This window comes from Myiozetetes cayanensis, unplaced genomic scaffold (genome assembly GCF_022539395.1).
Source record: "Myiozetetes cayanensis isolate MyiCay16 unplaced genomic scaffold, myiCay2020 scf18, whole genome shotgun sequence".
In the NCBI taxonomy this organism is placed as follows: domain Eukaryota; kingdom Metazoa; phylum Chordata; class Aves; order Passeriformes; family Tyrannidae; genus Myiozetetes; species Myiozetetes cayanensis.
In genome coordinates, this window is record NW_026087389.1 from 4,255,001 (window position 1) to 4,270,012 (window position 15,012).

The 15,012-nt window shown below is 42.8% G+C and overlaps 1 protein-coding gene across 18 annotated transcripts in view; it reads left to right on the top strand.

Moving 5' to 3' along the window:
- Window positions 1-15,012, top strand: part of FOXP1 (forkhead box P1) — a 338,282-nt gene that overhangs the window by 301,670 nt on the left and 21,600 nt on the right. For 16 of the 18 annotated variants that reach the window (XR_007628694.1, XM_050313031.1, XM_050313038.1 and 13 more), the window contains 4 exons: window positions 5,223-5,306; window positions 13,794-13,995; window positions 14,105-14,184; window positions 14,833-14,934. Coding sequence is in view for 17 of the 18 variants with exons in the window: in XM_050313031.1 (XP_050168988.1) it covers window positions 5,223-5,306; window positions 13,794-13,995; window positions 14,105-14,184; window positions 14,833-14,934 (468 nt within the window). In the remaining variant the exon portion in view is untranslated. The remainder of the gene's footprint in view (window positions 1-5,222; window positions 5,307-13,793; window positions 13,996-14,104; window positions 14,185-14,832; window positions 14,935-15,012) is intronic. The other 2 variants (XM_050313039.1, XM_050313041.1) reach the window with 1 other exon arrangement.

The window sequence follows — 15,012 nt, forward strand, 5'->3', positions numbered from 1 at the left end:
AATTAAAACAATGTTGTACATTATATAGTTACCAGCTATTGAAAAACCTATTTTGTATGCAAGGCAGCAGTGTAGAGATATATGGAAAGCCTTGGGCTAAGTACAGAAGATAATTACATTTGGAATTTTACTGAGTTAAGTCATTTATAGCTTCAAATAGTTGGAGAGAAAAATCAGCAAAACCACACTTAAACTTCTTGTTGTTACTTTTCAAGATAAGCATTTTTTAAAAAATGCCTTTTATCTTCTTATCTTACAAATTACCCTTTTTCTTTCATAGATATTTCCTAAATTTTACTTTCAGGAACACGCTGGTCATGACACTCTTTCACTATTAGCTGAAGCAATGTAAACTATTTTAATACAAGTTTTATAAAAATCAAACTACCAGTCATAAAATATCAGAGTCTTGCAGAAAATGTTATGAGAAATGGTCTGTTATTTTAACAAGTTTCTCGGGAATTAGGAAAAAAAAAATAAAATTCTACAGTCTTCCTGGTAAACTGAGATATGAGATAATCTTTCACCAAGGTGCAATAATATTGAGGGTGAAGGTAAATCTAGATTCTTTAGTTACAGTCAGCTTGAAAAGCTTAATCCTTCTCTCCCACAGCCACTGAGAATGGCTGTACCTGCAACTCCAGGAGGATGCCCTGTGTTAACAGTTGCACAGAACAGAGATATTTGGTTACCACCTATGCATAAGCCCTTGACAATATTTTTGAAAGGTTTCTGTTAGTTGCTGTAAATGACTAAGAGTTACAGCTTCACACCCATTTGGTGCTGGGAATGCCTCTGAGCTTGGAGTCAGTGCAAGGGAAGGCAGCATAAGGTCCCCAAGGCAAGACCATGATTTCAAAGGGGTATGAGGGCCAAAAAGTTCTGGATTTGTTTTGACAATCACGTGAGCACAGTAAATAGGATGAACTGGAGACCTGATTTAGAAAGGGATGATGGTAACAGAGACCATCTATGTATTGGCCAGCAAGGACAAGTGGAGGAGGAGGCTGGTCCTGCTTCTGAAATGTACCTGTAACTTTCCCTTCTCCTTTCATCCCATATATCAGCCCTCTGATAGTTTAACAATACCCTGCCTAAACATGTACAAAGGTTTGTCCTCCAGTATCTAGTTTGTCTGTCTGTAACCTGTTTTTGCACAGAAACCGTAATAAAACCAAAAGTCTGGCCCAACAGTGGGGTGTTCAGTGTTGTGGTCTGAGGACCACTGACCTCACATAGTGGAGCATCACCAACAGGAGGGAGGCCAAGCCCTGTGGGCACTGAATTGTATGAGTTAGATCCAAAAGGGAGCCATAGTCTTTCCCAGTCACCCACAGTGCTCAGCTGTGCCTTACAGTGGAGCTGTGAAGTATCTCCTACTGTTCAGGCTCCAGGACCATGGCAGGACCTACATACCACACCATTTCATGCCTATACAGCCCCATCAAAACAAATTCATTCCACCTGACAGATATACCTCAGGTTTTGGGTGTGATGGACCCAAATTTAAACCTTTCGTTTTTTCTTTATGCTCTTATTTATTTTATGCACAATAGTTTTATCAGTGTTACAGACAGAGATAAGTGTAATATCTTTTAAAGAAAGTAATTTTGAATCAAAAATTTGGAAAGAAACAGGTCAGATCTGTTTTGTGTTTGATTGCAAATGCCCTTTGCAAAAATGTTGAAGTTGGGTCTCAGCATTTCCATCACAAACATACTTAAAAAATCACAGGCAAGGTAGAGATCTTCTCATATTTCACTTTGTTTAAACCATCTTGACATCATCATTTGTTGCCATTATAAATAGTGAGAATTGGGCTGCTGGGTAAAACACAAACACAGGAACCTAGCTAGTTCTTAGCTGGAATAGAACATCCATTTTGCAGCACCACCTTTGAGTGGGAAAACATTTCAGGATAGCAACAAGGCTATGATAAGTTTAGAGAAGTATCTTGCAATGGAAGAAAATTAAGAAGCTGGCCATTTTCAGTGCAGTGAAAACACTGCTTGGGCCTGCTTTCTTACAGCATCCATTGACATTCTTGGCAAGTGGATCCTAAAACTTTACAGTGCACAGCCTAACTAGGCGTGGAATGGGAGGGCTGTGTCTTGGCTGTCTCTTGCATTGCCCATGAGTGACTTCCTTCTCCTTTGTCCTTGGTCTGTCTGAAATCCTGCTGCTGAAGTGCTTTCCCCTTTTCATGTGGCTGTGCTCCTGCTGAATGCCCTCATGCTCGTTTTCCCATTTCTACTTCTTGCTATTATTTTCTGTCTCATTTTCCTCCTGTGCAATTTCTCTATCATCTGTGTCTCTAATGCCTTTTGTCTGGTTCCTTGGTCACCCTCTTGCCTTGAGCCCACTCTGGCCTGTGCTTTCTGTGCTTTCCTAGCTCTCCTACTGGTGTAGTTTTAGGATTTAAGCTCTCCAGGGCAAGGTTTGTGTCTTGGTGTCCAGCCTCACAAAGCTTATTACCTTGCTCTGGGTGTATTTTCTGTTGAACCACAGTTAGGCCACCTGCATTGTGCCTGTACTCCCAGAGGTGAGGGAAACCTCACAAAATCAGGCTTATCATGGAGAACTGGGTGGCCATCTGAAAACTCCAACAATGCAGAGCTTTCCAAATGGATGCAGGAAAAAAGAAAGAGGCTTCAGATGGGACTGTATTATTTTCCTCATACCTTCTGTACAGAGCAGGTTCTTACATCCCTGTCAGAACTGTCCTTGCTGAACAACACTATCTGTAGATCAAGAGCATTTTCCTGCTTGTTGACTAATAATCCCCATTTCTGCACCATCTGCACTCCAGTGAGTGCCACCAGTGTGAATTTGCTCCCACCAGTGGCCGGGCAAGCCCTCGTGGCTTCTTTAGTATGACCCCACTGACCAGAGAGGCTACTAGTGACACTCTAGTTTTATATCACTACTGCTTCCTGACCTAAGGGAAAAACAGTTTAAAGAAATTCTTCAGATTTTTTTACTTCTCTTCAGTGCTTTGAAACCGAGAGACCTCTATTTTTCATAATTTAAACTCCTGCCTAACTGGGTGAGTGTTTGAATTCCTAGACTATGACAAAATGCTAGCGTGTGTCTGCCTGAAATGTCGAGAGGATCTTTAATAACCTCCATCCACCAGATTCGGCGTTAAAAGCATTGCTGAGACGATGAGTGGAAACACTACAAACAAGGGCCCTGGCGGTGGGGAGGGGGGTGCCCCTCTCCCCGCTCCCCCTCACCGCGGGGGCCGCAGGAAGCGCGGCAGGGTGTGCCCCGCGCTGCCCGGGTGCCGTCCCCTCCTGCCGCCGCGCCGGGGCTGGCAGGAAGCTCTCAGGTGCCTGCCTTTTTGTTTATTTTGGCTACGAGATGTTGTTCTGCTGCAGTAGCCTGCAGACCAAAATTTAATGCACAGATGACCCCGCCAAGCCCTGGGCCTGTGTGCCCGGCGACTGCGAGGAATGAGGGATTGCACAACAGAGCTGCACGGAGAGCACAACTATTTCTTGGCTTCACTTGTTCTGTGTGAAGCATGGCGGCTGAGGGGTGAGCCCTCTCCATTCTCTGGAGAGGTCCTTGGAGGACTCTCAGAGGGAGAACTTTCTCTGCAGCGCTGCAGTAAGAGCCCTTCACTGCCCTTTGGCTCTCCTGTGAAGTGTCCGGCACAGATCTGGGATGAGATTGCAGGAGATCTGCTGTAGGTGTCAGGTTTTCTCTCTTACCTTTGAGGTTTTTGACCAAGAAAAGAACAGCCATTTGAAACGCCTGGTGATTTTTGCTTTTGCATTTCCAGAGCGTGCAGTGGTGACACCATTTTTTCCTTTATTTAATTCCTGTCTTGGAAACTCACGTGCCAAGTTTTATCCCATCATGATGCCTCTCTGGCAGTCTCAGAAACCCCTTCCCTTGAGAAGAGCAGGACAACCTTGACCATAAGGTTATGAATGGGGATTTATGACCAAGTCTCCTTTTATATACACTTAGCCCAACTTTACTGCTACAAACAGATGATGATGATGATAAGGTGGGCAGGTTGTTTAAAGTTTTGCTGGAATGCGAGCACAGTTCTCTTCTTGGCACCAGGAATCTGGCTTGTCTAAAGCAAAAACTCAACTCTGCAAAAATTGTCATTTGTAAGAACCCAATCCAAGTCCTGTTGGAAGCAGGAACCTTTATATTGGGCATGCAGATTAATAGCACCCCATTTTCATTACTGTTATTCTTAATATCTTTCCACTGTAGGTTTTTTTGAAGAGCAGCTGGAAAAAGTCCTATTCACACATACAAAAAATTCCTTGTTTCCAAAAATAATGAAATTTAGTGTCTGTCCAGTGCACTGAAATGCATTGGGAAGCTGACCTGGCTATGGATGCATGGAGTGATCCTGAGACTCCAGCTGTGGCCTGGTGTGGATCTCAGCCATAAAATGCATGAGACACCTAGAACAAGAGCTTTGCCCCAACTCTTGGGCCTGAAGTGACTGATGAGAAAGGGCAAAAACATTGGTCCTGTGGCACTGGGTGCTCTGGGGTGATTGCTGCTGCTTTCAGCCTTTCCCACCCCACTGCCCTCAGGATTATGCCAGAGGGATGCTGGCAGCTCCCAAAGCAGGACCTGCTGCATGCTTGAGGTGCCCCTGCTAAAGTTGCAGCTTGGCTTCCTAGGGGGACCTGTCAAGGGCTCTGTCACCTTCTCAAGTGAAATCCAGGTGCTTTTGAAGCTGAGGCTGCCTGACGAGCCCTGCAGAGCTGCCTCGTGTGGTTTAACCACCGCTGTCTGCGCTTGCTGCATGTGCCACAAAGCCTGTAGATGACGTAAAGCCACAGCCCATCTGTGCTGCTTGTTTTCTGGTCTGAAAGGGGGAAAATGCATCCTGGAACCCCTGCCCTGCTTGCTTTCTGCTGCACCTCCTGAGCTGGAGTGGGGCTGGTTAATAAACATGATTCACTGTTGTCTTTTAGCTGTCAGGGCTGGAGTGAAGCTCGTGGTGCCAGCAGGTCTAGCTCTTCTCACTCGAGGGCTAATGCACTTTGCTTTGGGAAATAGTGACACCCAGCACCACGCGTTAGCTTTACCTCACGAATAGGCCATATACAATTTCCAAACTACTCAGCAATAAAACTCTTCTGTCTCATGCCTCGGTGCCAGCTGTTTAATTAGGAATAAGCAGAGGCTGGGTTTTATTTGTGAGAGTAACAGAGGGTATTTTTTTTTCTCTCTCCTTTCAGCTTGCAAAAGATAAAGAGCGCCTGCAAGCCATGATGACACACCTGCATGTGAAGTCAACTGAACCAAAAGCCACCCCTCAGCCCGTAAGTACAAAATCGTGCCGAAAACAAAAAACAGCCCTCGCAACAGACCTCTTTTTCCTGTTCCCCACTGGAGTCTGGCCCACTCCAGAGCTGGGTGAGGGGAGGAGATGTGAAGTGCAGCCGGGTTTTGTCATCCCTTTCTCTTCAGGGAGTTTCAAAGTCAAATTTTGTTCTAAAGCTGATGCACTAGGCCTTTTTCTGGCCTCATGTACTGGCCTGTGAGTCACTTTGCATCAGTCTGACTAGGATGAAATCTTAGGAAGTGTTAGGAAGGAGTTGTAATTAAATTATATTTAGTATATTTATTTTGCTTTCTCCCTGTCTGACAGACATTTACAGTAGAAGAGACTCTTAACTGCACATTTTGATGATAATCACGGTTACCCAGTATCAGGTTTTATACTGTTGAAACTGAGAAGTGAAACCTTCTCCACCCCAGATTGCTCTTTGAAAAAGGGGAAACAGGGGAAGCAAGTGGCTTTGCAGCCCGAGAAAACTCCTGGATACCCTCAAACCCATGCAAATCTCCCATCTCCTTCCTTGACTTAAATGACTCTTCTTCAGCTGTTGTTTTCTCCCAACCTCTTAATGCTGAAAATGTTCCTCAGAGCTTCCAATGATTATTCAAAATGGAGAGAGTGCTTTGCTTCTTGATTTTAAGATTTGTAAGATTTAAAGGTACACTGGCTTTATTTGATTTTGCTTTGAGTCATTGTGTGAAAATTAATTGAGCGTTGACAATCTATAGTTAGTACCAGCAATTTTAATCAATATGCAATGATGCAGCATAATGACAAAGTATTGGTTTATCTGTTTTGACTGATTTTTTTTCTATAAATAAAGCAAACACACACCCATATATGTATGATTTATGGTGATAGAAATAAAAAGGAGTCAGACTATTAACCCAGCAAATATGGTAGCCTGCCAAGATGCAGTTGGTAGACAAAATTAATGTCTGAAACAGAACACATTACAGAGATAGAGAACATAAAATCATTAAACACTTCGCGCACACATTTTTACTAGAAAAGGATTTCTCAGTTTCCATGTAGTTGGAAATAAATGGTTGCAGAAGTGCATAGGGAGGCTACTAGACAGAAAATTGCAGGCTATTCAGCAACACTGGAGCAGATGTCAAAGTCAATGGGAAATTTCCTTGCCTTTTTGGAGAGAGTTGAGTGGTGCACATAAACCCTTCCATTTAAGCTGTAGAGTTGCCTAAAATTGCCTGATGCAGTGGACACCAGCCCTCTAGAGTGGAAACTACTGACAGTGTCTATAAAAATAGCATTCTTCTAGTTCCTCACATCCATCTCAGCCTGAATGCAAATGCTTCAGCTCATTGTTGGCAAAGTGTGTAGACCCAACAGAATGGGGAGGAGGTTTGGTTTCTATAGCTCTTACTGGATTAAAAATTAAAACAGCGGAATAATCTGGGAGTCTCAAAGCACTCTGCCTTGAGGCCTTTCATAACAGCGGTGCCCCTCAGGAGGAGGGATTACAAACTGAAGGGAGGAAATCATCAGAGGGCGAGGAGCGGCGTTTGGCGAAGGCGGCTCGTGATCGATGCGCGGCCACGCAGGGCAGGAGGCTTTGGCGGGGCTTGTAGGCTACGGAGATACCAGGCGGTGTCGCCATGAAGATTAGTGTTAACAGCTAATAAACAGGGAAAAGCAGCAGAAAAAAACCCCTTCAACGCAGGGGGAAAAGGGCTGTCTTGATTAGTATTAAAAATGTTTTACATTCTGGAAAATTATAGCTTTGTTGGGGACCTCCTACTAAATTTATTTTTAACTGCTCTATTGAAAATTCTGTACCACTAGTCAACATTATCTCTCAGTTGCTCAGCACAGTGTTTCTTTATTAAAAGAAATAGGCATGAATATTTTTGACTGAAAAATTAATAGCTTTTGAATTCATACACAGCAGGTTTTCTTTTGCAAAGAAGTCCAATATCGCTGCACAGCACTTCTATAACCATTTATTTAGAGTCCAAGTCAAACCTTTGACAGCTAGAGCAGTGTTACAAGCCAACATAAAGAACTCCAAGATGTAAACCAACAATAGGCAGTCTGTGTGAGGTTTGCCATTGTCAAATACATAGATTGTTTGGATTAGTTTATGTAAATGTACTGTTGTATTACCCTTTGGAAAAAAAAAGATCACATTTGTGTATGAAAAGTGGTTTCGTTCACAGGCAGCATTATAAATTCCTTATCCTTTAACTTACATGTTAGAAGTAAAAATTGGTGCCTGACAGGCCTATATTGTGTGGCACTCTGTTGTTGGATTGAAACTGCCTTCTTTTCATTTATTGAAATATAGAAAAATTTATTATAGATACCATCTGATAAATCAGAAATTATTAAAATATGTATAGGTGAAGCATTTGAAAATTAATTATAAAATGTAGAAGTATAGTGTTTTGCATAAATTGTGCTTTCCTAGTGAAAAAAATACACAGGCATTGCATAGACTCTGCTAGACCCTCATCCTTTTAACTCAGTGGGATAGGACTTTGGTAAAAAGATCTGATGACCATTATTGCACTGCAAAGTAGTCTTTACATCCAGTAATTAATTTTTTTTTCTGCCAACATAACTAATGCAAGGTGTATGTTAGAACTAATATATTACAGTGCTTTGGTGATTTTAAAGGAAAAAGCGGTTGTGAATCCAAACATAGCAGTGAATTGGGATTTAAAATTACAACCTTTTCATGACTGAGGAAATGTTTTTATTCTACTTAAAGGATCTTAATGCTTGTTTTAAACTGTTTTGCTACTGGGGGGTTATATTGGTGTCTGTGTTAACCACATGCCATGTGTAATCCACACTGACCAGTGGTACCACATTTGCCTTTTGGGCTTTGGGCAGAGTGGGTGGTGTTGGACCAGTTGGACCACAGCCAAGTTCTTGGTGGTTGTGCATCAGTTCAGAACTCAACCCAGCTTTGAGTAAGGGTTGCTTGTCAGGTTTAGCCATGTCCATCCATCTCTTCCCCACCTGTGGGTGGTTTTAGCTCCTTGCAGTAATATTGAGCTTGGGAAGGGTGATGGAGTGGCCCCTGTATTTTAGCCCACCAAGACAGCTGTTCAGTAAAGTTCTCAAGCTCTCTAGATTCAAGCACCCTCCTATATAGTGTAGTGGTAGATGGCACAGATCCCTGGCAGAGGGGTCCCTGGGCAGGGAGGTCACTGTCAGTGTCTGGTGTGCTGCTCCCAAAGGGCTGCTGGGCAGGGAGGAGGGGCATGGAGGGGGAACACTCCAGGAGCTGGGGCAGTGCTCAGGACCACCTTTAAAGATGCCCAGCCTTATAATTAAAATGCTCAATGGCAGCACTGTAAAAAAAAAAAAATTGAGGAGTCTCACAACTTAACACCTGGGGCAGGCAAAGTTGTTCCTCTTTGTGCTACCCGTGTAGTTTTAGTGGGACTAAAGGGCCTTACTCTAGTGAGAAGAAAGCTATCTGAGACAGAATATGCTGTGACGTGTTTCAGTGAGGTGAATTTTTTTTTCAAGGTAAAAAAAACCCAAAACCACAACACAAAAGCCGGAACAACAATTTCTCAAGAATTGTCACCCTGGTTTTGCTATTAAGAAACCTTCCCCGACATGCTCTTTTCATCGGTGTTAGCCATCAGCATAATAGGTTCAAATGGAAATGTGCTTTCTTTTGGGAGGATTAACTTATGTCGAAGTTCATAGGAAGGGAGGGAGAAGGAAAAAGCATCAACCAACAAGTAATTCTTCATGCTAGGTGTTACAACCATCTTTTAAAAATAGAAAACTTTTAAAGACACTTTGGCACTTCAAGTAAGATGCACTGCTAGATATCCCTTCTTTAATGTACTTTTTTTTCCCTTAACCATAGCAGTTATGATTGTTTTGAAATACTGTTTTTAGCAACTGTAATAACAAAGCATTAAAAAAAAAAAAAAGAGCCTTTTAACTGTTGAGGTAATGACTGAGCATTTTAGCTGCTGTAGCCGTACTTTATAGTTTGAAAAAATAACGATACGCAGCAATAAAGAGAGATTCTCAAGCACAACAAAAGCTGTTTTTATATACTGGTTTTCATTAAGTCTCACTCCTCAGCTTCAGTTTCCTTAGTATTCCTGCCAATAACAACACCTGCTAAGTGATTGCTGCCTGCCAGGCTCTGCATCCAGTACACTAATGTGTCCAGGCTGAAACAGGGAGAGGAAGACACAGCATTGAACAAAGTTTTAGACCCAGTATTCACTTTCTTTCTCACCCTTGGTGTCAAGAAAACGAGTTTCTGCTCCAAAGTATTTCAGTCCCAGGCACTCAGTGCAGATAAATCCTCAGCCCCAGAGCAGCAGCTTCCATCACAGAGGAGTGACTGCCCTGCAGCAGTGGGTATGGCCCCACTGTGACATTTTTATATATATAAACATGTATATATATTTATTTTCCTCTTTTAAAAGAGTTTCAGGGCTATTTATGTGCAGCCACTATTGTCATGTAAAATGTTTACACAAAAAGAAATCAGACTTAGCCCTAGTGGGAGAACCACTTACTGGAAATCTGTTTTACAGGGTGAAGGAGAGGGTTACCTCTCTGCCTTGTTTATACCTAAAGAAAAAAGAAAATGACTCAGTTTTCACCTTTAATAGGAAGACATGACTGTTTCTTGAAAGGGAAGGTTAATATAAAATCTTAAGCAGGATATTGAATGCTGAAACAATTGTGGCATTTATGATGAAGTCAAAACAGTATGAGGAAATATTCTCAAAAACCAAAACAACCAACAAGGTCCAGTGATTGAATTTGCAGAATTTTAGGACCTGAAACTGTTGTGGGCTTTGGTGGGTTTTCTGTTGGTTTTTTTCCTTCTTATTTTTGGTTGGGGTTTTTTAAAAGACTGGAAGAAATCCTGCCTTCCCCCAGTACATGCCCAGTACAAACATTACAAAAACATTTAACTCCTTGGTGCAAGGGTGTACTCTGAGAGTGCCCACGTTGTGTCTTGCTGCAGTGCAAGAACACTTGCATGTTGAAGTGCTCACTCTGTGACTTGGGCTCCCTTCCCTCTGCCAGCAGCGAGACCTCATCCAAAAATTATGGTATGTGGGAAACAGGCTGTGTACAAAATACCAACTCGAACAACTTTTCTAATCATAGTAACTTGTTTTTAAATAGCAAATGCAAACAGGGAGAAACCGTGTCGAGTTTCCATCAGGAAAAGAAACCCTCCCAGCCCAGTCCTTCCCTGATCTTTGCCCTGCACAATCATCCACGGCCGCTTCCACGTTTCTAATTGACGCCAATATTAAGATTTAATAGTTTGCCATTCAGATTAATAATTCAAGATGGCAACAAAACCAACACCATTCATAATTTGTTATTCTGCTCTAATTCACAACCGATTTTTCAGCCTTGGCGCTATCGATGCAACAAAGAAAGCAGCAGCGAAGGCTGCGGAGGGAGCACAGCCCTCTCCTCCCTTACCCTGGCTCGGGTTTGGGGAACCCAGCTGGAAGAGGGGCATGTCATCAAATAAAACACGGAAAAAGGAAAAACTTCGCTAGCAATGGACAAGGTCGTGTTTCATTAACTTGTTGGTTCAGGCTCACAAATGGTCGTCGGAGGTGAGACGCGGCAGACTCGCTGCGTTCCAGCTTTTTGTTCTCTCTTTCCTCACAGACTGCAGTCATGTTTAATTTGGAAACTGGGCTCCTTTGGCAAATTAGCAATTAGAACAATTTTGTGGGAATATGTATATGTGTCATTAGGTTTCCTGCAAATTAATAGCGAGAGCAGAGGTCAGGCAGAAATTTTCCACTTGACTGCAGCTCCTCTGTTGAGATTTGGCACTTTGTTTTGGAACGACCACAGCTGCTCAAAGCCACAGTCTTCCTTTAGGAACTGTCTTTTAATTAGTTTACCTCATAGCCATTATTACAAATATTACTGCCTCCCCTCCTTGAAATAAAATTACTGTTTCTACAAAATATTCCGGTGACATCTTGCACCACTGCACATTGATGGTGGGGTCACTTGGATGCAGCGTTTAATCATTAGATCACCTCCATAAGCATCTCCTAATTAGAGTCCTTACAATACAATTTTATCTGGTAATTAGCTGAGATTGGCTGCTTCCTCTGTAGCTTATTAGTGGCAGCCCAGCAGTGGGTGTGAATCACAGTGTCATTTGTCAAGCCTGTTAAAGTCCCCCCCCCTTTGCTCGTCCTCTTCTGTGTTTATTCCTCGTCGCTACCTACGCTGAAAAGCCTAAAGAAATTTAACTTGATTCAGATTCTTTAAGCAGGGAACGCTGACCTTTGTGGATCCTTTCTCACAGTTCCCTAGTAGAAACAGATTAAATGTTAAGTTTTTACACGCTGGAAAAAGGAAGGGGACTCCTTTGAAATGGAGTAGTTGGAGCCGTAATGATGAAGCAGGAGCAGTGATCTTTCCAACAGGAGGGCCCGGCTGCTGAGCCTGCGCTGAGAAGGGCACTTAAAATTGACGCAGATTTCCTCGCAGTTATTGGACTGTTAAAATGTCCATTTAGAAACTGAGATAAAATACAGTAGATTTAATTTCATGGTGAGACCTGTCAGTTGCACTATTATTATCATCACTGGTCCTTTTATCATATGTAATAGATGGATAGATGGATAACAGGGAGACATTACTATATATATGTCCCTAATCAGCGTCCTTATATCATGCCAGTCAACGATCGGACTGGGCAGCACGTGGTGGCACTGCCGGGCACTGTGAGGTTTTAGGCAGGTGAGCTCATCTCCTACAGGCTACAGATAGTGATTCGGACCAGAGCAGGACTCTGGGAAATTTCACCTGTATTTCACCACCATCCCTCTCTGGGTTCATGCTCTGTGGCTTTGCCACAAAGTGTTAAATATTTCCTGCTGGAAGGCGAGTTGTTTGTAAGCACCTGCACAGAAAGGTGGGTGTTTGCAGGTCTGTTGCTCACCACCTCTCTCCCTTGGAGCACCATTGCAACCCTGTGGCACCAGCCTCTGCCTGGTGTTTGTGTCCAGGGCTTCCCTCAGCTCACTCCCTCTCACCATCCTGAGGGAAGAGCAATCACAATCTTCCCTCAGTTGCACCCTTTCTGTGGGCGATGGGCTTTTTGTGTTGTTATCCTCTCTGTAATGCTACAGCTCTTTATTTTCCCACTACCTTTGTTTTGGATAAATCCTATTATTTTTATAAAGAAACGTTATTTGTGGCTATTAACTCGTTTGAGGGCTGCTAATAGGAGTTTTCTTATCTGGTTACTTTCATACGAGGAAAATTAATACAGTGCTTTATGGATAAACATGAGATATTTAGGGGCATAGCTGCATCATGTGCCTTGCCTTCATCTCTAAAGGTTTAATGTCCAGCAAAAGAGGAATTTTAATCACCAAAAAAAAGTTGTAAAATTCTGACCCTGTTAAATTCAGTAGGAATTTTGCTACTGACTTCAGTGAGGTCAGGATTTCGCCAATATTATTTGCAAAACTGCCTAAGGGAAGGAAATGTGGAAGTAGTCAAAGAGCCCTTTTTTCAGTCGTCTTCTCTGATGTTGTAGTTAAGGGATCTGATTGTTTGTTTAAAATACTTCAGCAGGAGTGACCTATTGAGACTGAGCGTCGTCTTTCAAAGGACATTGTAGGGCAAAAAGAAAGGGTCGGGGAGGAATGTGGATGCTGGTTATATAAATAGGGTTGTGTATCGAAAATACTCTGGTTGGAGCTGGGTTTGATACCCAATCCTGGGGGCAGGTGTGTTCTACAGCCTGCTGGGGCACGGTCTGCATGAGTGGGGCTGGGCTTCGTGCAGGTAATGCCGATGCCTTCCGTCCTAGGAGGAAAAGAAAGAGTGGTGCCACTTGTGCTGGGCTGAACGCTCGCAGTATTTCATGCACTGTGATTAATTAAATTATTCCAGTGTTAACCTACTCTGGGCTTTGCTTTTAAAATGGATGAACAGAGAAGAGAGGGGGAAAAAAAAAAAAAGAAAAGCCCAAATGCTGAAGAGAGAGATTGCATTTCTCCCTAGCACGTCCCTAGGAAAGTCTTGCCTTTTATTTTAAGCCTTATGCCTTCAATGAAATATCCAAGAAGGCTGATTAGAAGCTATGCATAATGATAGAATGGAAATCAGAGAGGTGTGGGGTTTAGACTGTGAAACAATGAAACTTGAAGTAAAATATTAAAACGATTATGTACTGTGCGAGATCTTGCTTTAAGGTTTAGATAAAAATTCATGATTTGTACTTCTGGCAGCAGGCTGCATTGTTCTGTTTTTTAAACCTATTTGGAAATGTATATATTTATTTCCCTTTGCTGTCTCCTGAAGGAGATGTTAGAGCAGCACTGTGTGCCAAGGGCTCGGGCTGTGGGGTCTGCTCCGAACTGAGGGACACTCCGTACGAAGAATTTCCGCAGCCCTTAATTATCCAGAAACGCTGTTTGTAACGAAACCCTCGTCCTTCCCTCCGCAGCTGAATCTGGTATCGAGCGTCACGCTTTCCAAGACCGCGTCTGAGGCGTCTCCGCAGAGCTTACCTCATACTCCCACCACCCCGACTGCGCCCATCACTCCCGTCACGCAGGGACCGTCGGTCATCACTACCACGAGCATGCACAACGTCGGGCCCATCCGGAGGCGGTACTCGGATAAATACAACGTCCCCATTTCTTCAGGTAAGGCGGTTCCGGTGGCACAGCCCCCGCCGTGGTGGGGCCGCTTGCTGTTGCCCCTGGCCCGGCGGCACCAGGCTGTGATGGTAACAGAACAACTGCTCTTATTTAGCAGATATTGCCCAGAACCAAGAGTTTTATAAGAACGCAGAAGTTAGACCACCATTCACGTACGCATCTTTAATTAGACAGGTAAGCTGAGCCAAACACATGCGTTTGGATTAGGGGGAAGAAAAAAAGCCTCCCTATATGTGCACACTCTGGATTAAATAGATTTTCAAACCTTTGGTATGTAAGCGTGCTCAAATGCTCAAACCTTTACTATAAGGGTTTTTAGAACTGCAATATATAACATAATTGCTTTTGATTAAGTATTACAATACGATGTGATTATTAGGAAATTCATTTCACACAACAGTGAAAATGAGCCTGTTTAAAGATGGCAAGTCAATTATCACAAGCTACAGTAATCTCTGATCCCTAGAATTAATCTGAGCTCTAAATAATTACTGAGCTTTAATCAGCTAGTGAAATGTTTTGCATTTCTCTTTGATTCTGCTTTATGAATGACTAATAAATTAATATTTCTGTAAGGAAACAGAAATAAAAACTCAAAACAATTAGATAATTCCATTTTGAATTTTGCCATTGAACTGTTAAATACAACCATTAATCTTAGTTCATATTGTGAAAACCCTCCTTTGGATTTTTTGCTCCAGATCTCTTCTTTTTCATTCTTTCTTCCTTTTCTTCCCTTTTTGTGTGGGGTGAAGTAAATCTGTGAGTGTATTTTGTGCGGGCGTGCTCGTAACTGACCTTGCAATCGCTTTGCTTCACAAGGCCATCCTGGAATCTCCCGAAAAACAGCTAACACTAAACGAAATCTACAACTGGTTCACGCGAATGTTCGCTTACTTCCGACGCAACGCGGCGACGTGGAAGGTAAGCCCGAGCCCGCCTCTGCCTCTTGCCTTTGCTGTCTGCCATGTACGGAATAGACATTGCTGATGACATAACAAA